Below are 27,806 nucleotides of genomic sequence, written 5' to 3'. Positions count from 1 at the left end.
ACACACACACACACACACTCATTCACACACACACACACTCATTCACTCACACACACTCATTCACTCACACACACACACACACACACACACACACTCACACACACACACACACACACACACACACACACACTCACACACACACACACACACACACTCACACACACTCACTCACACAGAGCTGGAGGCCTGAACAGACTGCGTTGCATCTCTTACCGTGTGTTTGTCATTTTCTCTGTATTGTCTTATTAAACAGACCCTGTAGAAACAACCACTGATAATTAAAGAAATAGTTCAGCCAAGAATCAAACGACAAAAACACCAAATCAGTGTCATAAAGCAACAGTCCACGAGACTTTATTCCAAAACATCTAAAGTCATAAAGTCTCACTGCGGCTCTCAGATCTGATTGGTGTTGGTCACTGTCTGATAAAAGAGCCGCGTGAACATTCTGCTGAACGTCTGATGAAGAAAGAGTCACAGAATGAAGGGAGGATGAGTAAATGATCACCAAATCTTCTTCATTGTTTGGTGTTATTCCTTCAAAAACTGATTTTGAGTTTCCTTTATTTCAGACGGAGTGTCTGCAGTATTTCTGAACGCACAACCTCATCGTTTTGATTTCATACTGTTATTAGAATCACAGTTCAGCAGTTACAAGTTATGATGAATGCAGGTAAGTCAAATAATGTCAAAAATTAGTTTTTCATTTGTATAATTGTGAAAGTTCTTCAGCATATAATTGATCATGACATGCATCTCCATCACCACATCTTACATTGTCCAGAATTCATCAAGATGCATGACTTCACAGTACAAAAAGCATGATTTCAGCGATGCATTGCATTGTACATGGATATTAAAATGCAAACTAGTTCCTAGATAGTTTTGTCCTAGATTTTACAGTCATTTCTTGTGATTTTTCATTATTTATTTCTGAAGGGTGTTTATATGATCTGAATAGAGACTTCAGCTCACTAGATATATGGATATTCTGCTGCTAATATAACGATGTTGAGGTGAATTTCATGCATTGTTTAGTTCAAGTAATGGATGAGCATTTACAGGTGGTCTGATTCATTAATCAACGTGATCTTCAGATGCTCACAAACACCTCAGCTCGAGTGTATGTTAGAGCAGAATATGCATAACACCATATTTTTGTTTATTTATTTATTTATTGTGATTGTTGCTGTAGTTATTTGTACTTGTATTGCGGGACGGTCGGAGGTGTTTTGCTCACTGTGTGTGTAGATTGCATTCGGCCTGTAGATGAATAGCGATACAAAGAATAACAAATGGAGGCAATGCAATCATGACGGGTCGCCGCGCCTTCCGCTTAGGTAATGACGGCCCCTGTGTGTGTGTCTGTGTGTGATTATGCCTGATGCGTTTCTTCAACCAACCTGATTACCTGTCAGCATGTGCTGGAGCCTGACAGAAGCAGCTCTCACACGCCGCAGGTGGAGCGTCTGGAGGTGTGTGTGTGTGTGTGTGTGAAGGCAGAGACGAGGAGCATATCCTTTATTGAAGCACTGAATGCTTTCGGTGTGTGTGTGTGTGTGTGTTTGGGTACCCAGCTGTGCAGAGGACAGGAGTGATTGCTGCTAGATAACATGCATTATTCTCAGTATGCACACGCTGGCCGGCAATTCTCCCTCCTAATGTCCCGCAAATATGCCCACAACAAACTTCGGGGTTTTTCTAAAGGGCCACAAAAATGTGGTTTTCGGCGGATGGACAAAGACGGCAAACATTTGTGTTCTCAAACAAATAGAGACTCAAACTGCATGGGATGCATGTGACGAATACATTTGATTTTCATGCTTTTTTTTTAAAGAAATAGTTCACCTAGAAATTACAATGTTGTGGTGAGTTATCAGGAGAATCACGTGAGAATCATCACTGATGTCAAACCACAATGCATCTTCACACTTCACATGTGAAAGGTGCACAGTGCGATTATATACACCGATCAGGCATAACATTATGACCACCTTCCTAATATTCTGTTGGTCCCACTTTTGCTGCCAAAACAGCCCTGACCCGTCGAGGCATGGACTCCTCTAGACCCCTGAAGGTGTGCTGTGGTATCTGACACCAAGATGTTAGCAGAAGATCCTTTAAGTCCTGTAAGTTGTGAGGTGGAGCCTCCGTGGATCGGACTTGTTTGTTCAGCACATCCCACAGATGCTCGATTGGATTGAGATCTGGGGAATTTGGAGGACAAGTCAACACCTCAAACTCGTTGTTGTGCTCCTCAAACCATTCCTGAACCATTTTTGCTTTGTGGCAGGAGCATTATCCTGCTGAACGAGGCCACAGCCACCAGGGAATACGGTTTCCATGAAAGGGTGTACATGGTCTGCAACAATGCTTAGGTAGGTGGTACGTGTCAAAGTAACATCCACATGGATGGCAGGACCCAAGGTTTCCCAGCAGAACATTGCCCAAAGCATCACACTGCCATGTGTTCCCCAGGTAAGCGACGCACGTGATGTAAAAGAAAACGTGATTCATTAGACCAGGCCACCTTCTTCCATTGCTCCGTGGTCCAGTTCTGATGCTCACGTGTCCACTGTTGGCTCTTTCGGTGGTGGACAGGGGTCAATATGGGCACCCTGACTGGTCTGTGTCTATGCAACCCCAAATGCAACAAACTGTGATGCACTGTGTATTCTGACACCTTTCTATCAGAACCAAATCTTGAGCAATTTGAGCTACAGCAGCTCAGTAGTACAAGTGTGGCAAAAAGTTAGTTTTAGGCCCTGTATATATGTCTCTTGTGAATTATTAATCAAAGCTGAATTTTCAGCATCATTACTCCAGTCTTCAGTGTCACATGATCCTTCAGAAATCATTCCAATATGCTGATTTGCTGCTCAAGAAACATTTATTTAATTAATCTTGAAAACAGTTGTGCTGCTTCATATTTTAGCTAGCTATTAAAAGAACTGAATTAATTAGTTTTCAGTGGAAGCAGGAGAATCAGGGATACAGCGTTTAGTAAATAAACCTGTAGTGTGTGTGTGTGTGTGTGTGTGTGTGTGTAGCTCCTCTGAGGTCTTTTAAAAGTCAGGTCCTTCCTTCTTCAGACTCTCATAGTCTGTGGTGATGGCCACCAACTGTGTAGAGAGAAACGAGAGAATACATTTAAATGTAGTTAGCGTAAATTAAGATCATCAGAATATCATAAACGACAAACAAGAGCACACACACACACACACACACACACACACACACAGTGTCTGACAGGTTCTGCAGCCTTTTTTTTGTGATCTGGCTCCGTGTTTGTTTTTCAGGAAACGTGCATGAGACTTTTAGGGTTTGTGAACTGATTCAATAAAGGAAATAAATCCAGAATATTTACGTAGCTATACTGTCAATGGATCCCAGCTAACAAAAATATGTTCTAAGAACGTTTTGCTAGCGTTCCTATTAAAGGATTAGTTCACTTCAGAATTAAAATTTCCTGATAATTTACTCACCCCCATGTCATCCAAGACATTTATGTCTTTCTTTCTTCAGTTGAAAAGAAATGAAGGTTTTTCAAAAACCTTCATTTCTTTTCGACTGAAGAAAGAAAGATCTTGGATGACATGGGGGTGAGTAAATTATCAGGAAATTTTAATTCTGAAGTAATCCTTTAAGTGTGTAATGCAGCGTTTATGACATGAATGATTCCTCTTGTTGAGGAGAGTTTGCTGTTTCTTTACTAAGTGATCAGATGCACCATTTTCTCCTGCTTGACCATGAAACAGCTGAAAAAATCCCACAGTTCCTGCATTCATGCTTTGCTGTTTTTGTGAAAAGGTTTTCTGTGACAGAAAGCGTGTTTACGTTCTGAATGTGTGACAGGAGACACATTCTTCAGCCGGTGTTATTTTATTCTCATATTCTCATTGATCTCTCTCTCTCTGCTTCTGTTTGTCTCATTATGATTAATGTTGAGATGCCGCTGGATTCTTGATTTCTGACCTTTGGCTCCTTTAGAGAATCAAACATGTTGAGTCGTGACCTTTGGTGAGCCCGAACGCAGACTTCCCATGAACACGCGTGTCTCCTCTGAGGAAACCTCTCTCATTCTCTCCGTCTGCCTTCGTTAATACTTTCATTAATGGTTGGAGGTGATCAAGATGTTCCAAACGAGAACAAAACATTCACCCGCTGCGATATAAATTATTCCTTCTAAAGCAGACGTGACCGAACGCGGTGTTTTTCACACGAGCCGCAGGCGCACAAGACTTATCTAGAAACAAGTCACCATGAAAATAAAATGGAAAATTCTTATTTTTTATGGAATATTGCAGTGTTTATTATAAATGAATTATCCGTAGTTTTTAAATTCATGTGCCTCGTAATCAAAACTAGATAAAAAAGTTCAAGACAAACTTTGAAGCTGGAATAGAACAGTTTTAACACATTGTTAGCATTAATTAGCATGTTTTCAACATTGCTAGCATGAATTAGCACATAGCTACTATGTTTTAGCACATTTTAACATGAATTACCACATTGCTAGCATGTTTTAACACATTGCTAACATATTTTAAAACATTGCTAACATTAATTAGCATGTTTAAGCACATTGCTAGCATAAATTAGCATATCGCTAACATGTTAATGTGTTTTAGCATATTGCTAGCATGAATTAACAAGTTTTCGCACATTACTAGTGTGGTTTAGCATTTTGCTAACATGACTTAACACATTGTTAACATTAGCATGTTGCTAGCATGAATTAGCACATTGTTAGAAAGTATTATCATGTTTTATCAAATTGTTATCATGAATTAGCATATTGCTAACAGGTTAGCAACATGTTTTAACAATTTGTTAGCATTAATTAGCATGTTGGTAGCATGAATTAGCACATTGCTAACATGTTCTAATATTGTTAGCATGAATTAACACAATGCTAGCATGAATTAACGTTTTCGCACATTGCTAGTGTGTTTTAGCATTTTGTTAACGTGAATTAACACATTGCCAACATGTTTTAACGCATTGTTAACGTTAGCATTTTGTTAGCATGAATTAGCATTTTTTGCTAACATGTTATCATCATGTTTTAGCATTTTGCTAGCATGATTTAGCACATTGCTACCATATTTAGCATGTTGCTCTCATTATTCAGAATGTTGTTAGCATGATTTAACATATCATGATTTAGCACGTTGCTAGCAAGTTGCTAGCGTGATTAGCATTTTGCTAACATGATTTATTAGAAAATATTTAGAAAAGATATAACACACTAAGTCAGAACAGTCTGACCTGAGTTTGGCGGGTGTAGAGTTAAAGCTCTAGGAGAAGTTTTTGAGTCAGAAGAAGTTTAAATAACATTTCAGTATGTTGTCAAGCCAACTTAATAACTTATCCTCCCTCTTGAAACATCTCTTCTCTGATGACGAGGGCGGGGCAACCTGTCACTCACATGAGATCCACCAATAGCAAACTACAACCATCCAATCAATTCCCCATGGTCAATATCAAGCCCCGCCCTACATTTGTTCTTGTTCAGAAGCCAACTTCCCTTTCATGACTTTAAAGCTCCATATTAAAGTACTTGAATACATAATTAAGAGCATCATCCAGGCATTTGAAGTGCACTTTTTTTTTTTGGAAATTTCGATGTGAACACACTAATCACACTATACTAAAAAAAGCATAGAATAGTGCCCGTGTTTGCTAATATGCGGCTTGACGTCTCCTGTCACGCATCGCTCCATCGTGTGCGATGAAACTCCGCACGCGCACCGGCTGATCCAGGAACAGCGGGAGTGACGGATCTGTCTGCGCTGTCAGTCTGCAGCTGATCACAGAGCAGTCGCTGGGCTGTTTACCTTGTACTGATAGGTCGGGTCGAGTTTGTTCCACGGTTCAGGGTTATTCTTCCTGTCCCAGCTGACAGAATGAGGGTAAGGCCAGACCAGAGAGGAGAAAGAGAGCGAGTGAAAAAAACAGCACTGGGAAGGAAGGAGAGACGATGAGGATGACTGACTATAAAGGAGGGTAAAACTGAAGGAGGGTAATTATCAGGAGGAGGTGACGGAGGCCAGTTTTTTTGGCAGACTGCCGTTGTTCATTAATATGGAAGCTTGTTTCCGCCACTAAATGAAAAAGATAACTAACTTTTTTTTTCTCAGAATTGTGAGTTATAAAGTCAGAATTGCGAGTTATAAAGTCGGAATTGTGATATAAAGTCAGAATTGTGATATAAAGTCAGAATTTCGAGATATAATGTCAGAACTGTGAGTTATAAAGTCAGAATTGTGAGATATAAAGTCGGAATTGCGTGATATAAAGTCAGAATTGATTGTTATAAAGTCAGAATTGCGAGATATAAAGTCGGAATTGCGAGTTATAAAGTCAGAATTGAATGTTATAAAGTCAGAATTGTGATATAAAGTCAGAATTGATTGTTATAAAGTCAGAATTGCGAGATATAAAGTCGGAATTGCGAGTTATAAAGTCAGAATTGAATGTTATAAAGTCAGAATTGTGTGTTATAAAGTCAGAATTGATTGTTATAAAGTCAGAATTGCGAGATATAAAGTCGGAATTGCGAGTTATAAAGTCAGAATTGAATGTTATAAAGTCAGAATTGTGTGTTATAAAGTCAGAATTGATTGTTATAAAGTCAGAATTGTGATATAAAGTCAGAATTGATTGTTATAAAGTCAGAATTGCAAGATATAAAGTCGGAATTGTGATATAAAGTCAGAATTTCGAGATATAATGTCAGAACTGTGAGTTATAAAGTCAGAATTGTGAGATATAAAGTCGGAATTGCGAGTTATAAAGTCAGAATTGAATGTTATAAAGTCAGAATTGTGTGTTATAAAGTCAGAATTGATTGTTATAAAGTCAGAATTGCGAGATATAAAGTCGGAATTGCGAGTTATAAAGTCAGAATTGAATGTTATAAAGTCAGAATTGTGTGTTATAAAGTCAGAATTGATTGTTATAAAGTCAGAATTGTGATATAAAGTCAGAATTGATTGTTATAAAGTCAGAATTGCAAGATATAAAGTCGGAATTGTGATATAAAGTCAGAATTTCGAGATATAATGTCAGAACTGTGAGTTATAAAGTCAGAATTGTGAGATATAAAGTCGGAATTGCGTGATATAAAGTCAGAATTGATTGTTATAAAGTCAGAATTGCGAGATATAAAGTCGGAATTGCGAGTTATAAAGTCAGAATTGAATGTTATAAAGTCAGAATTGTGATATAAAGTCAGAATTGATTGTTATAAAGTCAGAATTGCGATATAAAGTCAGAATTGATTGTTATAAAGTCAGAATTGCAAGATATAAAGTCGGAATTGTGATATAAAGTCAGAATTTCGAGATATAATGTCAGAACTGTGAGTTATAAAGTCAGAATTGTGAGATATAAAGTCGGAATTGCGTGATATAAAGTCAGAATTGATTGTTATAAAGTCAGAATTGCGAGATATAAAGTCGGAATTGCGAGTTATAAAGTCAGAATTGAATGTTATAAAGTCAGAATTGTGATATAAAGTCAGAATTGATTGTTATAAAGTCAGAATTGCGATATAAAGTCAGAATTGATTGTTATAAAGTCAGAATTGCAAGATATAAAGTCGGAATTGTGATATAAAGTCAGAATTTCGAGATATAATGTCAGAACTGTGAGTTATAAAGTCAGAATTGTGAGATATAAAGTCGGAATTGCGTGATATAAAGTCAGAATTGATTGTTATAAAGTCAGAATTGCGAGATATAAAGTCGGAATTGCGAGTTATAAAGTCAGAATTGAATGTTATAAAGTCAGAATTGTGTGTTATAAAGTCAGAATTGCGAGTTATAAAGTCAGAATTGAATGTTATAAAGTCAGAATTGTGATATAAAGTCAGAATTGATTGTTATAAAGTCAGAATTGATTGTTATAAAGTCAGAATTGCAAGATATAAAGTCGGAATTGTGTGATATAAAGTCAGAATTGATTGTTATAAAGTCAGAATTGCGAGAGAGTCAGAATTGCATTATAAAGTCACAATTCTGACTTTTTTCTCCCAATTGCGAGTTTATATTATGCAATTCTGACTTTTTTTCTCAGAATTGTGAGATTTAAACTTGCAATTGCATCTTATAAAGTCAGAATTGTGATATAAACTCGCAATTCTGATAAAAAATTTCAGTCTTTTTCCCCTCACGACTGGACATTATAACATGCAATTGCGAGTTTAAATCTCGCAATTCTGAGAATAAAAATTCAGAATTGTAAAATAAAAAGTGGCAATTACCTTTTTAATTTTTTATTTTATGGCAGAAACAAGCTTGCATACATTAAGCAAAGGTTGTTTCTCACAGGGATGAATTAATACACACAACAAACAGAAGCAACTAACAGCAGCTAATCCAATCAGAATTTATGTTGCCTGTGTTACAAATGTTACACCGTGCTTACATTGTAACAGCACAATATGATGTCATGTGACTGATTGTCTTGTGTTGTGTCAGGTTTAAGAACATAAAAACTGCTCATATATCTTCTTTGGAACATCTTCCGCTGAAGAAAGTTTTGAAACAGCATGAGGGTGAGTAAATGATGTCCATTTCCCTTAATGAGTGTGTACTGTAAATGCTCAGTAAATGCTCGGGTGGTTTTGTTCATCTCACCTGACGTGAGGTCCACGAGCCAGTCGGATCAGATAGAGAGAAGCTCCCCCCAGACCCACAAACAGGAAAATGAACTGAGGGATGAGCTGAAAGAGGACGAGAAGATCGTCAGTGTCTCATGTTCAGTGTGAGTTACTCGCTCTAAAGTAAAAATACACTCCAGTGCAAAAATACTTGGCAAACCCATCACAAGAGCGCCGCCCTGCTGTACATGAGAAACATGTCCCAGTGTTATTAGGGGTTCAAGAGTGAAGTGCTTAAACTCTATTGTAAATGTTAAAATTCAGCAAGGATCATCATTCTCCCCTAAAAGTGATCGGGCAGATCAAACCGTAAGTCGTAGAAACTTGAAACTTTGAGGGCTGGTATACTCACACCGCCTACAACGTCACCAAGACTCTCTCCGATCGGACTGACAGGGGCGCTACAGTTGTGAAAAGTACGAAATGACTCATAACTCCTAAACCGTAAGGTGTAGGCTCAAGTGTCTTTTGTTGTTGGAATCCTTGGTTTAAGATGGGTGAAATTTTTGGTTATTTTGGATTTTTTGAGAAACCTACTTTTGCGAACTAGTAGACACATGGTAGAACTCCTCATTCTGAGCAACTTTGCCTCTAGGACCGCCGCTGTCCATCGAATCGTTCGTTAAATATTGGAGATTATTTAAAAAAACAACTTTGGCGAACTAGTCCTAGGTTTTTGGCTCAACCTCAATAACTGTTAAAAAGCTTTATAAACTATACATTTCCTATGGTAAAATTTTCTATGTAAATGGTCTTTTCCATCTATGATCGAGATGGTTACAGGCTTGCTAATTAAGCACTTGAACCCCGATAATTGTTGCTCGCAGCTATATTTCATATAGCGCTTTTCACAATACACATTGAGCAGCTTTACAGAAAATCATGATGTTAATGTTTATAATATCCTTCATGACGTACAGTTGCATTTTGCAGATTAGTGCCGGACGATAATATAGTTGCATTTTGAGACAATCAAGCAGTTGATATTTACTATGTAGTTATATATATATCAGTTTATGTGAGTATACTGTATGTATACGGATAAAGTTGGATATACTTACTATATACATCCAACTTTGTATACATATATTATTTAGCAGATATATGAGCAGGTGTGTTATTTAGCAACATTTATGCATTTGTCAGATGGTTTTATAATTGCATTCAAGGTGTGCGTGTTATCGGGTCTTGCACTCCCTGAGAATCGAACACATGATTTTGGTGTTGCAAGCGCCATACTTTACTGTTTATGCTATACCATAAACATAAAATTAGTTGCACATGTTTATAGCTAGATATATAGCTTTCCTGTAACTTTCCTCGGTGAAAAGCAACACCATGGATTCGATTCCCAGTAAACTGATTACATGTACACCTTGAATTCAATGCAAGTGATTTTGGAAAACAACATCTGCCAAATGCATAAATGTAAATACCCGAGTAATGACTCATCTGGTTTAAGTACTTTTAACTAACTCAGCAAGAACTGCTGCTCCATCATGAGCGTGTTTGAGCTGAAAGAGGGAAGCGAGCGCAGGAGACGCCACCTGACACGTTTCAGAACGCAACGGCGTGTGAAATGGAGCTTGTGCAGTTAGAAGTGTGTGTGTGTTCATGTACTTCCGTGGAGTAGGTTTCCAGTATAAATGAACAAACACACACACACTCTCTCTTTTATATGCATGGAGACACACTGTGTGTGTCAGTCTGGGTTGAGTGACGAAGGACACAGTCGCTTGTGTGTGTGTGTGTGTGTGTGTGTGCTGCCGATCAGACTGAGTGACAGGATCACACACACGCACACATCCTACCGGGAGACTTCAGTGTGTGTGTGTGTGTGTGTGTGTAAATGATAACAGGGATTAGAATAGAAATACATATTAAAAGAGGAAATGTGACGCATCAGTTCAGATGGCAGAATCGCCACATTTTTTCTGCGTTTGAGAAAGTGAAAGACAGGCAGACACAGACTTAGCCTTATGTTGTCAAAACTGCCTCCTGTAACAGTTATTTGCATAATCCCCCAGGGGTTACTGGGAGATATTCAAATTAGCTTATCAAATATGTTTAAGCGTCCTAAGCCGAGCGCAACATGTGTTTTTGCTTTGGTTTCTCTCATCTCGCAGCTGAGCTCAATCCTGATGGGCGTTTTGTGGTCAGTTGATGTTTTTGCATCGAGTGTGTTTGTTTGGTTTGAAAGTTTCACTTATTTTTATTTTTTGATTATATCTTGATTTTCAATTAGTCTTTGTTTGTATTTTTTTTAGTTATTTTTAGTTTTAGTCTTCACAGCCTCACAAGCTCATAATACTGTTTAATTAACTGAACTTTGATTGAAAATACAAAAACTAAAGTAATTTTCTCTGTAATTTGTTCACATTGTAGTGCATGTTTTTCCCACCTTTTTTTTTTTTTTTACCTTTCTGCTGAACACTTTATTTAAAATGTCATTATATATTTTTTGATGATTTAGTTGTTTTTCTTTGTGGATCAGTGTATGCTGTACACAGCATAACCTGATATTGCTGAGTTCAACATGTTCCTGGGTCAAAATTTTTGTTGATCCTGGAACAACATTCAAATCAACCAATCAGATTTGAGGGACAAGTTTACAGATTATGTCAAGTTTAGGCTTAAAAACATGAATTGGTGCTTCTACATCAGTGTTATTCATCTATCATTTCCCTCTGATTTTTGGGATTACTTATGGGTAGGGTTAGGTTTAGGGGTAGGAATAGGGTTAAGACTAAATTTTCAGACTGGAATGTTGTTCCAGGATCAACAAAATATGTTGACCCAGGAACGCATCTAACTCAGCAATATCAGGATGTGCCTGTACACATGTGGAAAGACCCAGCTAAAAGGAAACATTCTCAGAACGTTCTTTCAAGGTTCTCTCAACGTTATGAACAAACGTTCTTCCAGTAACATTAATAGAAAGTTCATTCAAAGTTATCTGATCTTTAATAATGTTCTCAAAACATTAGCACAAAAACATTATTTATACATCGTTATACAATGTTTTTTTTTCATAATATGTTTCAGTTGGATGTTCATCTAACTTTTTTTTTAAATATAACAATTTTTTCAGAATGTTGATAAAATGTAATGTTCTCTTAATGCTCGCATAACCAAGAAATTTTTTTTTTGAAGATTTTAAAAACAGAATGTTTTTATGGAAGCTTGTTTCCGCCACCGAATAAAAAAGGTCATTGCTACTTTTTATCTCACAATTCGGACTTTTTTCTCGCAATTGCGAGTTATAAAGTCATAACTGTGTGATATAAACTTGCAATTGCGATTTATAAAGTCAGAATTGCGAGTTATAAAGTCAGAATTGCGAGTTATAAAGTCAGAATTGCAAGTTATAAAGTCAGAACTGCGAGATATAAAGTCAGAATTGCGAGATATAAAGTCAGAATTGCGAGTTATAAAGTCATAACTGTGTGATATAAACTTGCAATTGCGATTTATAAAGTCAAAATTGCGAGTTATAAAGTCAAAATTGCGAGTTATAAAGTCGGAATTCTGAGATATAAACTCAGTTGCAAGATATAAAGTCAGAATTGCGAGATATAAAGTCAGAATTGCGAGTTATAAAGTCAGAATTGCGAGATATAAAGTCAGAATTGCGAGTTAAAGTCAGAATTGCGAGATATAAAGTCAGAATTGCGAGTTATAAAGTCAGAATTGCGAGATATAAAGTCAGAATTGTGAGATATAAAGTCAGAATTGCGAGTTATAAAGTCAGAATTGCAAGATATAAAGTCAGAATTGCGAGATATAAAGTCAGAATTGCGAGTTAAAGTCAGAATTGCGAGTTAAAGTCAGAATTGCGAGATATAAAGTCAGAATTGCGAGATATAAAGTCAGAATTGCGAGTTATAAAGTCAGAATTGTGAGATATAAAGTCAGAATTGCGAGTTATAAAGTCAGAATTGCGAGTTATAAAGTCAGAATTGCGAGATATAAAGTCAGAATTGTGAGATATAAAGTCAGAATTGTGAGATATAAAGTCAGAATTGTGAGTTATAAAGTCAGAATTGCGAGTTATAAAGTCAGAATTGTGAGATATAAAGTCAGAATTGCGAGTTATAAAGTCAGAATTGCGAGTTATTAAGTCAGAATTGCGAGATATAAAGTCAGAATTGCGAGTTATAAAGTCAGAATTGCGAGATATAAAGTCAGAATTGCGAGTTATTAAGTCAGAATTGCGAGATATAAAGTCAGAATTGCGAGATATAAAGTCAGAATTTCGAGTTATAAAGTCAGAATTGCGAGTTATAAAGTCAGAATTGCGAGATATAAAGTCAGAATTGCGAGATATAAAGTCAGAATTGCGAGTTATAAAGTCAGAATTGTGAGATATAAAGTCAGAATTGCGAGTTATAAAGTCAGAATTGCGAGATATAAAGTCAGAATTGCGAGTTATAAAGTCAGAATTGCGAGATATAAAGTCAGAATTGCGAGATATAAAGTCAGAATTGCGAGTTATTAAGTCAGAATTGCGAGATATAAAGTCAGAATTGTTAGATATAAAGTCAGAATTGCGAGATATAAAGTCAGAATTGCGAGATATAAAGTCAGAATTTCGAGTTATAAAGTCAGAATTGCGAGTTATAAAGTCAGAATTGCGAGTTATTAAGTCAGAATTGCGAGATATAAAGTCAGAATTGCGAGATATAAAGTCAGAATTGCGAGTTATAAAGTCAGAATTGCGAGATATAAAGTCAGAATTGCGAGATATAAAGTCAGAATTGCGAGATATAAAGTCAGAATTTCGAGTTATAAAGTCAGAATTGTGAGTTATAAAGTCAGAATTGCGAGATATAAAGTCAGAATTGCGAGTTATAAAGTCAGAATTGCGAGTTATTAAGTCAGAATTGCGAGATATAAAGTCAGAATTGCGAGTTATAAAGTCAGAATTGCGAGATATAAAGTCAGAATTGCGAGATATAAAGTCAGAATTGCGAGATATAAAGTCAGAATTTCGAGTTATAAAGTCAGAATTGCGAGTTATAAAGTCAGAATTGCGAGATATAAAGTCAGAATTGCGAGATATAAAGTCAGAATTGCGAGATATAAAGTCAGAATTTCGAGTTATAAAGTCAGAATTGCGAGTTATAAAGTCAGAATTGCGAGTTATTAAGTCAGAATTGCGAGATATAAAGTCAGAATTGCGAGATATAAAGTCAGAATTGTGAGATATAAAGTCAGAATTTCGAGTTATAAAGTCAGAATTGCGAGTTAAAGTCAGAATTGCGAGTTATTAAGTAAGAATTGCGAGATATAAAGTCAGAATTGCGAGTTATAAAGTCAGAATTGTGAGATATAAAGTCAGAATTGCGAGTTATAAAGTCAGAATTGCGAGTTATTAAGTCAGAATTGCGAGATATAAAGTCAGAATTGCGAGTTATAAAGTCAGAATTGCGAGATATAAAGTCAGAATTGCGAGATATAAAGTCAGAATTGCGAGATATAAAGTCAGAATTTCGAGTTATAAAGTCAGAATTGCGAGTTATAAAGTCAGAATTGCGAGATATAAAGTCAGAATTGCGAGATATAAAGTCAGAATTGCGAGATATAAAGTCAGAATTTCGAGTTATAAAGTCAGAATTGCGAGTTATAAAGTCAGAATTGCGAGTTATTAAGTCAGAATTGCGAGATATAAAGTCAGAATTGCGAGATATAAAGTCAGAATTGCGAGTTATAAAGTCAGAATTGCGAGTTAAAGTCAGAATTGCGAGATATAAAGTCAGAATTTCGAGTTATAAAGTCAGAATTGCGAGATATAAAGTCAGAATTGCGAGTTATAAAGTCAGAATTGCGAGATATAAAGTCAGAATTGGGAGATATAAAGTCAGAATTGCGAGTTATAAAGTCAGAATTGCGAGATATAAAGTCAGAATTGTGAGATATAAAGTCAGAATTGCGAGATATAAAGTCAGAATTGCGAGATATAAAGTCAGAATTGCGAGATATAAAGTCAGAATTGCGAGATATAAAGTCAGAATTGCGAGATATAAAGTCAGAATTGCGAGTTATAAAGTCAGAATTGCGAGATATAAAGTCAGAATTGTGAGATATAAAGTCAGAATTGCGAGATATAAAGTCAGAATTGCGAGATATAAAGTCAGAATTGGGAGATATAAAGTCAGAATTGCGAGATATAAAGTCAGAATTGCGAGATATAAAGTCAGAACTGTGAGTTATAAAGTCAGAATTGCGAGATATAAAGTCAGAATTGCGAGATATAAAGTCAGAATTGCGAGATATAAAGTCAGAATTGCGAGATATAAAGTCAGAATTGTGAGTTATAAAGTCAGAATTGCGAGTTATAAAGTGAGAATTGCGAGATATAAAGTCAGAATTGCGAGTTATAAAGTCAGAATTGCGAGTTATAAAGTCAGAATTGTCAGAGTTTATATCTCAATTCTGATTTTATATCACAATTTTTTTCTCAAAATTGTGAGAAAAGTCAGAATTGTTAGATAAAAAGTTAAAAGATTTTTTTTTTTTTTAAATCCCATGGCAAAATCAAGCTTCCATATGTTTTCAATGTTGAGAAGACATTCAGAAAAAAACTTTTTATAAATTAATAAGAACATTAGCAAAATGTTCCTAGAACACTTTTTTGTTAGCTGGGGAAGTGAAACAGACTTGATAAATGAACAGAATTCATGGACACACAGTGTATATGTGGCGCTTTGCTCCTCTGCGCTTTTCATGAGTGTCATATTCAGTGTTCACACTTTTGAGTGAGGAAAACAACAACTTTCTTCTTTATTTGTGAAGTCACACTTGTTAGTCACTGTAACACCTGTGTGATGGCCGTAAGAGAGAGAGAGAGACAGACAGCTTTAACAGCATCTGCTGCAACATCTGCTCCTGACCTGCAACAACTCAAAGACGTAAACTGAATTCAGCAGCTGCCGATCCCAGAGTTTTCTGTCCCTTCAGTGAAATATGAAAGAGTTTTTGCTATAGAAGTTTGAGTGTCAGACTGCAAAAGTCAGTATGTTTGTCCTGTTTTCCATAGACAGTAGATCCATACATTTACAAGCCTCTGAAATACAAGAATCTCAAATAGTTCACCAGTCGCGTGTTACATAATAATCACTGTTAATATGTTGCTGCTAAACACAGTGGCGGTTCAGTGGCGTTTGCGTAACAGTCGTTCATTTAGTTTTGGTAACCTGCCAAACATGAGAATCTGGGTCATCACACACACACAGTCAATAATGGAGCTGTTGTTTGAGAAAGCAATGTTTGTTTTGTTCGTCTTGGGTTTATTGTTTATTTTTATTTTTTATGTGGTGAAGTAAATCTTTCACTGTGAGTAATTATTTTGTTTATCTATAGTAAAACTATTAATGGGAAGGTCAATAAAAGCTCTTCACTGTTCTCAGAAAAACTATTACAATGATGCAGCATAACAATAGAGGACAGTGATGGTGAAGCTGCTGACGGCAGTCATTTAACGTCTATATCTCTTTATTTCGATTGAAAGTTTATTTCTGCATGGCTTTATACAACACAGACTGTTTCAAAGCAGCTTCACAGAAATAAACAGGAAAATAACAGAATCAGTGATGCAAAACTTCATCAAATATGAGACAAATTCAAATTCTGCTGTAAAGACAGTAATATTATTATTCAGTTTTGTTCTCATCCTCAAATAATATGACTGAATATGAAATGTCTTATAAACCCAACTAAGTGAATGCCGGTGTTGGACTCACCCCTGGATGTTTCTTTGCTTGCTGGTACATCGTTCTGAACATGTTGACCTTGAGCTCCGGCGACAGTAGTGGACGGACAGTAGTTGCGAACAAGTGTGGACTGTGTGTTCTGTAAGCGGGTCAGTTAGTGCCGTGAGAGATGGATGGTTACTGTGATCCAATTAACAGAGTTAAACCCCTGAGATGGACCGAATGACAGCATGTGCTGCCGTGTGTTTCAGCTCACAGTGTTTGCTGTCATTAGAGTATTAGTGGACTGCTTAATATGTGCTAACACTTTAGTTTGATGCTTCCTTACTATATGTAACTAAGTAAATGTCAACTTATTCTACTAACCCTAACAGGCTACTAATACTCTAATAAGAGTTAATTGACATGGAGTTGCAAAGTTACTTATAGTTGGTAGAAATAAAGTGTAACCGAATTTTGATTCATTAAATCAGTTGATTTTTTTTATTGGGTCTGACAAAATCATGTTCAATCAAGGATGTATGGAAGCTTGTTTCCGCCACTAAAAAAAGAAAATAAATAAGGTAATTGCGACTTTTTATCTCACAATTCTGACTTTTTTCTCAAAATAACATGCAATTGCAAGTTATAAAGTCAGAATTGTGAGATATAAACTATAATTAGACATTATAATACGCAACTGCGAGTTTATATCTCACAATTTTGAGAAAAAAGTCAGAATTGCGAGAAAAAGAATTGTGAAATATAACCTTGCAATTGCGAGAAAAAGATGATATAAACTCGCAATTCTGCCTTTATATCTCGCAATTCTGACTTTATAACTCGCACTTCCGACTTTATAACTCGCAATTCCGACTTTATCTCGCAATTCTGACTTTATAACTCGCAATTCTGACTTTATAACTCGCAATTCTGCCTTTATATCTCGCAATTCCGACTTTATAACTCGCAATTCTAACTTTATATCTCGCAATTCCGACTTTATAACTCGCAATTCTAACTTTATATCTCGCAATTCCGACTTTATATCTCGCAATTCCGACTTTATAACTCGCAATTCCGACTGTATAATTCGCAATTCCGACTTTATCTCGCAATTCTGACTTTATAACTCGCAATTCTGACTTTATAACTCGCAATTCTGCCTTTATAACTCGCAATTCTGACTTTATAACTCGCAATTCTGACTTTATATCTCGCAATTCCGACTTTATAACTCGCAATTCCGACTTTATAACTCGCAATTCCGACTTTATAACTCGCAATTCTAACTTTATATCTCGCAATTCCGACTTTATATCTCGCAATTCCGACTTTATAACTCGCAATTCCGACTGTATAATTCGCAATTCCGACTTTATAACTCGCAATTCCGACTTTATAACTCGCAATTCTGACTTTATAACTCGCAGTTCCGACTTTATAACTCGCAGTTCTGACTTTATATCTCACAATTCCAACTTTATAACTCACAATTCTGACTGTATAATTCGCAATTCCGACTTTATATCTCGCAATTCTGACTTTATATCTCGCAATTCCGACTTTATAACTCGCAGTTCCGACTTTATAACTTGCAATTCTGACTTTATAACTCGCAATTCCGACTTTATAACTCGCAATTCCGACTTTATAACTCGCAGTTCTGACTTTATATCTCACAATTCCAACTTTATAACTCACAATTCTGACTTTATAACTCTCAATTCTGACTTTATGATCCTTCAGAAATATGCTGATCTGCTGCTCAAGAAACATTTATGATTATTATCAATGTTGAAAACAGTTTCATATTTTTGTGCAAACTGTGATACATTTTATTTTTCAGGATTCTTTGATGAAAATAAACTTTTTTGAATTAGAATCTTTTGTAACATTATAAACGTCTTTTTAATGCATCTTTGATGAATGAAAGTATTAATTTCTTTTAAACTTTTGAACAGTGACGTATATATTAAATACCTGTATTGATGAATATTCAGCCGATATAAGCTGCATGTCGTTAGATAATGTCATTGGAAGGTCTCAGGAACAGAAGGAAGAAGCGTCTGGTGTCTTTTGTGTTGACACATTTTGGGGTCGCTGCCAGCTGACAGTCTGCTTCGAGCTTTGACCTCTGACCTTTGACCTCAGGGAGTATTCACACAGAATGATTGACGGTAAAAAGCTTTCAGTCGACTCATAACCCATAATCTGATGTCAGCTGCTCGAATGAGACTCTGATGACATTGAAAGCTGCGATTTAAATTATTCCAGCAGAAGACTGTGTTTTTTGTGATGTCATCAGACCATCAGCGGTGACATGATGATGTCATTTTGCATTAGGGTCATGTGACATTTATGGTTCAGAGAAAAAGACACCTGTATGTGTGACTGACCACTCATGCAGAAGAGACAGACTGCCATAAAGATGAATGTAAATGCTAACGAATATCTGTCAAACCTTGAGTAAACAACATTTGCATTTTTCTGTAAACTCTTCCTTCATCACATCACTGTAGTTTTCCCTCTTTTATGGAAGCGAAGAAAAAAACACTTTTAAGGATCCCTCTTTTTTATCGTGTTTCCATTGTTCAAGACGTTTGAAATGAAGAAGGCGCTGCGACGTTAAAGACGTGAAGAAATGACTTTTCTAAGAAATTGATCGTGGTTTACACAGACTGTGAAGAATAGCAGGTTTGATTTCTCTTCCTTCTCGATTCATTCTGCTCTACACAGATCTGGATGTTTACAAAGAGCCGCGAGCACCTGTGATTACAGCTCTCGCGTCAGTCTCCCGCCGGTGATTCTGAGCACCTGTTGAGCTCTGTGTGTGGATGTGATGAAGGCGTTCACACGCGTGTACTGAGGTGTGTGTGTGTTTCTTAGGAGAGTGTTTACCTGTCAGCTGCTGCTGCTTATTACTCTTATTATTTTTCATGCTAAAGCATTAGCTGTGTCCCAATTTGTGTGCTTATGCACTATTCTATTACATTTTTAAGTATAAATAGTGGGAGTACTGCGTTCACACAGAAAATTCCAAAAAAGAAAAAGTGCACTTTAAATACCCGGATGATGCACTTTAGCATTGTACTAAGTCATGTTAGCAATGTGTTAATTGATGCTAGAAACATGCTAGCAACAGGTTAAAACGTTAGCAATGTGTAAAATAATGTTAGAAACATGTTAGCAATGTATTAAATAATGCTAGAAACATGTTAGCAACATACTAAAACATGTTAGCAATTTGTTAAATCATGTTAGAAACGTGTTAGCAAAATGCTAAAACATGTTAGCATCATATATAATCATGCTATTAATGCACTATATCATGTTAGAAACATGTTAGCAAAGTGCTAATTCATGTTATGTGTTAAATCATACAAGCAACATTTTAGCATTGTACTAAGTCATGTTAGCAATGTGTTAATTCATGCTAGAAACATGCTAGCAATGTGTTAAATCATGTTAACAAAATGCTAAAACATGTTAGCAATGTGTTAAATCATGCTAGAAACATGTTAGCAACAGGTTAAAACGTTAGCAATGTGTAAAATAATGTTAGAAACATGTTAGCAATGTATTAAATAATGCTAGAAACATGTTAGCAACATACTAAAACATGTTAGCAATGTGTTAAATCATGCTAGAAACGTTAGCAACATGCTAAAACATGATCAATGCGTTAAATAAGGCTAGAAACATGTTAGCAACGTTAAAACATGTTAGCAATGTGTTGAATCATGCTAGGAACATGTTAAATAATGCTAGCAACATGTTACATCATGTTACATCATGTTAGCAATGTGCTAAATCATGTTAGAAATGTCAGAAATTTGTTAAATCATGTTAGAAACGTGTTAGCAACATGCTAAAACATCTTAGCAATGTGTTAAATAATGCTAGAAACATGCTAGCAATGTGTTAAATCATACTAGAAATGTGTTAATTCATGCTAGAAACATGCGGGCTACATGTTAAATCATGCTAGAAACATCTTAGCAATGTGTTAAATCATGCTAGAAACATGTTAGCAATGTGTTAAATCATACTAGCAACATGTTAGCATTATACTAAATCATGTTAGCAATGTGTTAAAACATACTAGAAATGTGTTAATTCATGCTAGAAACATGCGGGCTACATGTTAAATCATGCTAGAAACATGTTAGCAATGTGTTAAATCATGTTTGAAACATGTTAACAAAATGCTAAAATGTGTTAGCATCATATGAAATCATGCTATTAATGCACTAAATCATGCTAAAGCATGTTAGCTTCATACTAACTCATGCTAGGAATGTGATGTCATGCTATAAACATGCCTATTACATGCCAAATAATGTTAGAAACATGATAGCAATGTTAAATCATGTTATAAACATGTTAGCAAAATGTTAAAGAATGTTAGCATCGTACTAAATCATCCTAGCAATGTGCTAAATCACGCATGAATGTGTTAAACCATGCTAGCAACATGTTAAATCATGTTAGAAACATCCTGTTACATGCCAAATCATACTAAAAACAAGTTAGCAACTTGATCAAACATGCTAGCAAACTTGCTAAAACATGTTAACAATGTGCTAGAACATGTTAAGAACATTTAATTGACTTTCAGTTATTCATTTATTTCAGACAAAACTTTGTCATCAAACTTTACTCATCTAGGTTCTCAGAGTTCTCTGAATGTTCAAAACGTCCAGTTTTTAAAATGTTTTTTTAAGATTTTTCTTGGTTGTGTGAACGTTAAGGGAAAATTCCATTGTGTCATTCTTCAAACATTATGGGAACGTTACTTTTGAATGTTCTCTGAACGTTCTGAAACAAGTAGTAACATTTGAAAAAAAACATTAGATGAACATCCAACTAAAACGTTTCAGAAAAATCATTCCATGAATGACGTGTAAATAATGTTTTTTTTGCTAACGTTTTGAGAACATTATTAAAGACCAGATAACTCTGAACGAACGTTCTATTAATGTTACCGGAAGAACGTTTGCTCATAACTTTGAGAGAACCTTGACAGAATGTTCCCTGTTAGCTGGGTGTGGAGAAACCTTCTCTAGAAAGACCTAAAAGAATATATTTATAACAGAAATCCAGTGTAATTTCTGTTCTATATCTTCAACAATGTGAAATCTTTCCATCAGGTGTCGGCGTTTGTAAGGCGTCTCAGAGCCGCATCAGATGACCTCACACATCACCTCCATCAATGTTCGAGTGTGTTAGCATTAGACTTCACACAATGCCGCTATAAATGTTTGAACAGGTTAGAAGATGTGTGTGTGATGCGTGTCGCTTGTTCTACAGATTCATTTGAGAAGAGAAAACGAGATGCTCTGAAAGTTTGTCCAGCGTGAGTCAGGATGTGTTTCTCATCGCAGGCTGATGCTTTCAGAGGTAATTTAAAAGAACACCACATCTGATCCCATTTGCATAAAATATGTTTTTTAAAGAATGAAATGGTTAATGAATTATTTGCAATGCAGGAGACAGACGGAGAAACAGGGCCGTGAAGCAGCGGACGCTCATCTACAGCTGTGAAGAACTGAAGCCATCTGTGACTCTGAGACACGCCGATCGCTCCGTCACCGTCCTCACGCTGAAGAATCACACGCAACAGTTCTGTGAGTTACACCGGAAACAAACACAGTCGCAGTCAAGCACATCTGAGACACTGGAGAATCTCTGCAGGCTTCAGTTATGAAGAAAGAAGAACAATCAAAACACATGTAACAAACACCATTCAGCCTCACAGGCTTCAACAATCCAGCTAATACTTTACAATACAGTGACATTATTTAACAGTAAAAATATATATCATAATCAAGTTTGTTGTCATATACAATTGCCATAAATGCAAAAAAATATATATAAACACTATATAAAGTAATATACACTATATAAAGTACATATATAAAGTGTGTATATATACATATATATGATATGACAATTAATATCTACAAACCCGATTCCAAAAAAGTTGGGACACTGTACAAATTGTGAATAAAAAAGGAATGCAATGATGTGGAAGTTTCAAATTTCAATATTTTATTCAGAATACAACATAGATGACATATCAAATGTTCAAACTGAGAAAATGTATCATTTTAAGGCAAAATAAGTTGATTTTAAATTTCATGACATCAACACATCTCAAAAAAGTTGGGACAAGGCCATGTTTACCACTGTGTGGCATCCCCTCTTCTTTTTATAACAGTCTGCAAACGTCTGGGGACTGAGGAGACAAGTTGCTCAAGTTTAGGAATAGGAATGTTGTCCCATTCTTGTCTAATACAGGCTTCTAGTTGCTCAACTGTCTTAGGTCTTCTTTGTCGCATCTTCCTCTTTATGATGCACCAAATGTTTTCTATGGGTGAAAGATCTGGACTGCAGGCTGGCCATTTCAGTACCCGGATCCTTCTTCTACGCAGCCATGATGTTGTAATTGATGCAGTATGTGGTCTGGCATTGTCATGTTGGAAAATGCAAGGTCTTCCCAGAAAGAGACGACGTCTGGATGGGAGCATATGTTGTTCTAGAACTTGGATATACCTTTCAGCATTGATGGTGCCTTTCCAGATGTGTAAGCTGCCCATGCCACACGCACTCATGCAACCCCATACCATCAGAGATGCAGGCTTCTGAACTGAGCGCTGATAACAACTTGGGTTGTCCTTGTCCTCTTTAGTCCGGATGACATGGTGTCCCAGTTTTCCAAAAAGAACTTCAAATTTTGATTCGTCTGACCACAAAACAGTTTTCCACTTTGCCACAGTCCATTTTAAATGAGCCTTGGCCCAGAGAAAACGCCTGCGCTTCTGGATCATGTTTAGATATGGCTTCTTTTTTGACCTATAGAGTTTTAGTCGGCAACGGCGAATGGCACGGTGGATTGTGTTCACCGACAATGTTTTCTGGGAGTATTCCTGAGCCCATGTTGTGATTTCCATTACAGTAGCATTCCTGTATGTGATGCAGTGCCGTCTAAGGGCCCGAAGATCACGGGCATCCAGTATGGTTTTTCCGGCCTTGACCCTTACGCACCCTTACGCCTTTGCAATTTTTCTCTGAGAAACTCCTTTCTGATATTGCTCCACTATTTTTCGCCGCAGCATTGGGGGAATTGGTGATCCTCTGCCCATCTTGACTTCTGAGAGACACTGCCACTCTGAGAGGCTCTTTTTATACCCAATCATGTTGCCAATTGACCTAATAAGTTGCAAATTGGTCCTCCAGCTGTTCCTTATATGTACATTTAACTTTTCCGGCCTCTTATTGCTACCTGTCCCAACTTTTTTGGAATGTGTAGCTCTCATGAAATCCAAAATGAGCCAATATTTGGCATGACATTTCAAAATGTCTCACTTTCAACATTTGATATGTTATCTATATTCTATTGTGAATAAAATATAAGTTTATGAGATTTGTAAATTATCGCATTCCTTTTTTATTCACAATTTGTACAGTGTCCCAACTTTTTGGGAATCGGGTTTGTAAATGAATCTAAAATCTAAAAATATGTAATACATCTATTGACATGACATCAGTTGACAGGTCCATTAATATATATATATATATATATACATATTTTATATGTGTGTGTATATACAGTTTGTGTATATTGTTAAAAAATATTACTTACTGTTATAATTATTTATTAATTTTTATAGATAGATAACAAACAAAAGCTTACTGTACAGTGTTTCCACCACGATCCAGTAAAGTTCCTGAGTTTTAACTGAATTTGTAGAATTGTATTTTGAATTTAAGCAGAACTCAAATGGAACAAAATACAAGGAAATTCATATAATATGATAAATAAAAAAAACACCGAACACCTTGACAACCACCATCAACACTACAACAAAACTCCCATTTTATATATTTTATTTATGTCATAAACCTGAAGCATGTCTTTCAGAAAAACCCTTTTAAACGGATGATGGCAAAAAGCCTCAGCGCCGTGAGTTCGCATTAGCCACTGCGCTAAAGTGACGGGACGCCGTTGGTAATTCAGTTTTTAGAACAATGCATCCCGTTCCCATCACACTCCGAAAAAGCAGCTTCATAAATGAAAGAGGAAAGCAGGAGAAATCAGCCCTCGGAGTAATGCGATGAATAATGTGCATATTAGAGGATGTTATTGCTGCTTTTTACTGTCCACCGGAATAATGAATTTATCACTTTATGGCAAAATCCATAATGGAATTACATGAAGGTGTTGTGCGGAGAAGTCATTACAAACTGAATTATTCGTCTCTCTCTCTCTCTCTCTTTCTCTCTGCTGTGAGTGATGTTGTGTTTGTGGCTTCGGTCGTGACAGGCCTCGCTGACGCCTGCAGGAACATCAGCATCAGAACCAGAACTCACGTCTCCTTCCCTCTCTTCTCTTCTCTTCTCTTCTCTTCTCTTCTCTTCTCTTCTCTTCTCTTCTCTTTCTTCTGTTCTATCAGATGACCTCTCCTGCTCTCAGCTCATGTTCGTCTCGGGTCTGTTCTGACGGGTCACACAAGCAGGGAAACACTGAGAAATATACAACAAACTAATTCATGTTACATCATACTCTTCATAATTGTTCATATTATGTTCATAATTATGTCCCCCTTTCCCTCTCCTATATTGTAAGATTTATTTTATATATATATATATATTAAAAATATATAGTGTAATATATAGTTATATATTATAAAAATTACATGTTATATATTAATAATATATATATATATATATATACATATATATATATATATATATATATATTTAAAACTTAATTATATATTAATATATATATATATATTATTAAAATAGTTGAAATCAAAAAAAAGCAAAAATAAATGTATATCCCAAAAATGAATTAATACCCCCCCACCTATATATATATATATATATACATAATGTCAAAAATTAATCTTACATATATATAAAATTGTATATATTATAAAATTACAGTTTATATATTAATAATAATATATTTAAAACTTAATTATATTAATATATATTTATATATATATATATATATATATATTATTACAATAGTTGAAATCAAGTCTTTGCCATTTTATAAAAAAGCAAAAATGAATATATATCCCAAAAATAAATTTTAAATCCCCCTCCCAAAAAAAAATTTATATATTAATTATTTATTTTATAATTAAAAATATATAATTTATATATTATATATATATATATATATATATGAAAATTATATATTATAGAAATTAGTTTATATATTAATAATAATATATGTAAAACATATATTAATATATATTATTACAATTATGTCGAAATGAAGTCTCTGCTATAATATATATATATATATATATATATATATATGTATAAAATTAAATAGTAAAATTCATGAATTAGTAATGATTAAAATATATATAATACTTAAATCTGTCATATGCCATAGCCAAAAATGCAAAAAATAAATATTTAAATATGCATTCATTATATATATAATATGAAATTACATATTATATATTATTATTAAAAATAAATAATATTTATTAAAAAATATAAGATAAAAATACATAGATTATAATAGTCAAATATCTGCTGTTCTATACAATATAGGCAAAATGGCAAGTAAACTGTAATCTAAAAATACGTAATATAATAAATGAATCTATTGACACACTCACACACACACACACACACATATATATATATATATATATTTTGTTTGTTTTTGTATGATAATGTGTTTGTTTGTGTGCAGGTTATAGTAACATCAGTCGGTGATCACGGGCCGGTTCTGAAGGAGCTTCTCCGATCCTCCGGTTCAGTCTTTGGCACCGTTTCAGTGGAAAAGAGGCCGAGACCGTCATCATCATCATCATCATCATCATCTCTGCTCTGCTTCTGTTCTGCTCTCTGAGGTTTTGAGGTCATCTGCGCTCTCTTCATCTCTACCTCTGATTAATCACGTTTCTTTGGGTCAGCGGACCTCATGCGACAGGATCCTCAGGATCGCAGTGATCCTCCGCTTCGTATTTTCCGTTCCTGGACCCCCAGATTGCAAAATCGATTCCAGCAGCTTCTCGCAGCAGTAAAAGATCTGCGTGTGACTGCAGTCACTGATTTGTGTCCAAGCCGCAGGTTTATTATGTGCCGAAGTTAATATTATTGATATTACGCTCCTTTAGAGAGGAAAGACCCCCGATCCGTGACAGATGTCTTTCATTTGAGGAGCGACGCTCAATATCTTCCATCATTATGAAGAGACCTGAAGGCTTCATCTCGCCTCTGTCTTCTTCTGCTCTCGAGATGATCTCGTTTCATCTCGTTTATTCTGTTCCCTGAGACTGCTAGTTAATTGATAAACTGCTGGTGTGTGTGTTTGACGGTCATCTGTGTGTGTCTGGTTAGCAGGCTGAGGAACGGCTCACGCTCGCTCTCACATTACTCTTCATTTGCGGCGAGTCGAAGTACAGCGCCCTCGCGTCTCCCACGACAAACTGAAATTTATTGAGCTGCCCGACTCGTGCTAATTGAAAGAAATTGTGTGTCTGTTTGCGTTGCGGACTGTTTGAGGAGTGTGTGAGGTGGCATGTTACAGCGTGAGGAGCAGCGTGAGCGCCACCTACTGACGGCTGGAGTAACGCCGTTACATCAGCAGGTACTCAGAAAGATCACTTTAGCTAGCTGGAATACATGTTTTATTAATTATTAATCATTATTAAGATCAAAAGTTGTATCTGTTGACATTCTGAACTAACATGAACATTATCAAAGATTAATAAATACTGTAAAATTGTAGGCAACACTTTATTTTAGTGTCCTGTAGTTACTGTAGTAATTACTATAAATTATGCATAACTATCCAGCTAACACTAAACCAACCCCTAATCCTATGAAGTACATGAAGTTAATTATTATTACTCAGTAATTAAATGTATAATTACACTGTAACACTAATGTTCAATGATTAGTTCGCTTCAGAATTAAAATTTCCTGATTTACTCACCCCCACGTCATCCAAGATGTTCATGTCTTTCTTTCTTCAGTCGGAAAGAAATTGAGGAAAACATTCCAGGATTTTTCTCCATATAGTGGACTTCACTGGGGTTCAACGTGTTGAAGGTCCAAATGTCAGTTTCAGTGCAGCTTCAACACGATCCCAGACGAGGAATAAGAGTCTTATCTAGAGAAACCATCGGCCATTTTCTAAAAAAAATAAACATTATATACTTTTTAACCACAAATGCTCGTCTTGCACTGCTCTGAGATGCTCCACGCATTACGTAATCATGTTGGAATGGTCATGTGATGTAGGTGGAAGTACCGATCCAAAGCGAACGTGCAAAGACTAAGTCAAACGGCCTTTACAAAAAAAGGTAAAACAACGATGTTGGATGATTTTGAAGTTGGAGGAGAAAATGAGATGGAGTTTTTCACCCTGACCTTTCCAACGTGATTACGTAATGCGTGGCGTAAAG

The 27,806-nt window shown here is 35.8% G+C and overlaps 1 protein-coding gene and 1 long non-coding RNA gene across 3 annotated transcripts; one reads left to right on the top strand and one right to left on the bottom strand.

The window, feature by feature from the left end:
- Positions 1-623: 623 nt before the first annotated feature.
- On the bottom strand, positions 624-16,628 carry LOC127514934 (NADH dehydrogenase [ubiquinone] 1 alpha subcomplex subunit 4-like 2). Its single transcript, XM_051898207.1, has 4 exons — positions 16,411-16,628; positions 8,646-8,731; positions 5,841-5,901; positions 624-3,122 (listed from the first exon to the last, which is right to left on the bottom strand). Exons 1-4 carry the CDS (start codon positions 16,450-16,452, stop codon positions 3,066-3,068), a joined length of 246 nt encoding a protein of 81 aa, XP_051754167.1. The 5' UTR covers positions 16,453-16,628; the 3' UTR covers positions 624-3,065.
- LOC127514935 (uncharacterized) lies at positions 10,660-27,138 on the top strand. 2 transcript variants are annotated; one of them, XR_007930740.1, is made up of 5 exons: positions 10,660-10,823; positions 21,513-21,582; positions 21,673-21,762; positions 21,852-21,989; positions 26,087-27,138. It is a non-coding gene; the product is annotated as an uncharacterized LOC127514935 (long non-coding RNA). The 2 variants fall into 2 exon arrangements; XR_007930739.1 differs by lacking the exon at positions 21,513-21,582 and having other exon boundaries at positions 10,674-10,823.
- Positions 27,139-27,806: the final 668 nt, after the last annotated feature.

Source organism: Ctenopharyngodon idella, chromosome 6, assembly GCF_019924925.1.
Source record: "Ctenopharyngodon idella isolate HZGC_01 chromosome 6, HZGC01, whole genome shotgun sequence".
NCBI lineage: Eukaryota > Metazoa > Chordata > Actinopteri > Cypriniformes > Xenocyprididae > Ctenopharyngodon > Ctenopharyngodon idella.
The sequence above is the reverse complement of the archived record's forward strand: the minus strand, read 5'-3'. Positions and strand labels throughout refer to the sequence as shown.

Coding starts and splice junctions, on each gene's coding strand:
- LOC127514934 (XM_051898207.1), bottom strand. CDS start 16,452: ATGTTCAGAACGATGTACCAGCAAGCAAAGAAACATCCAGGG. Junction 8,732..16,410: donor AAGCAAAGAAACATCCAGGG/GTGAGTCCAACA, acceptor GTCCTCTTTCAG/CTCATCCCTCAGTTCATTTT. Junction 5,902..8,645: donor GCTCGTGGACCTCACGTCAG/GTGAGATGAACA, acceptor TCATTCTGTCAG/CTGGGACAGGAAGAATAACC.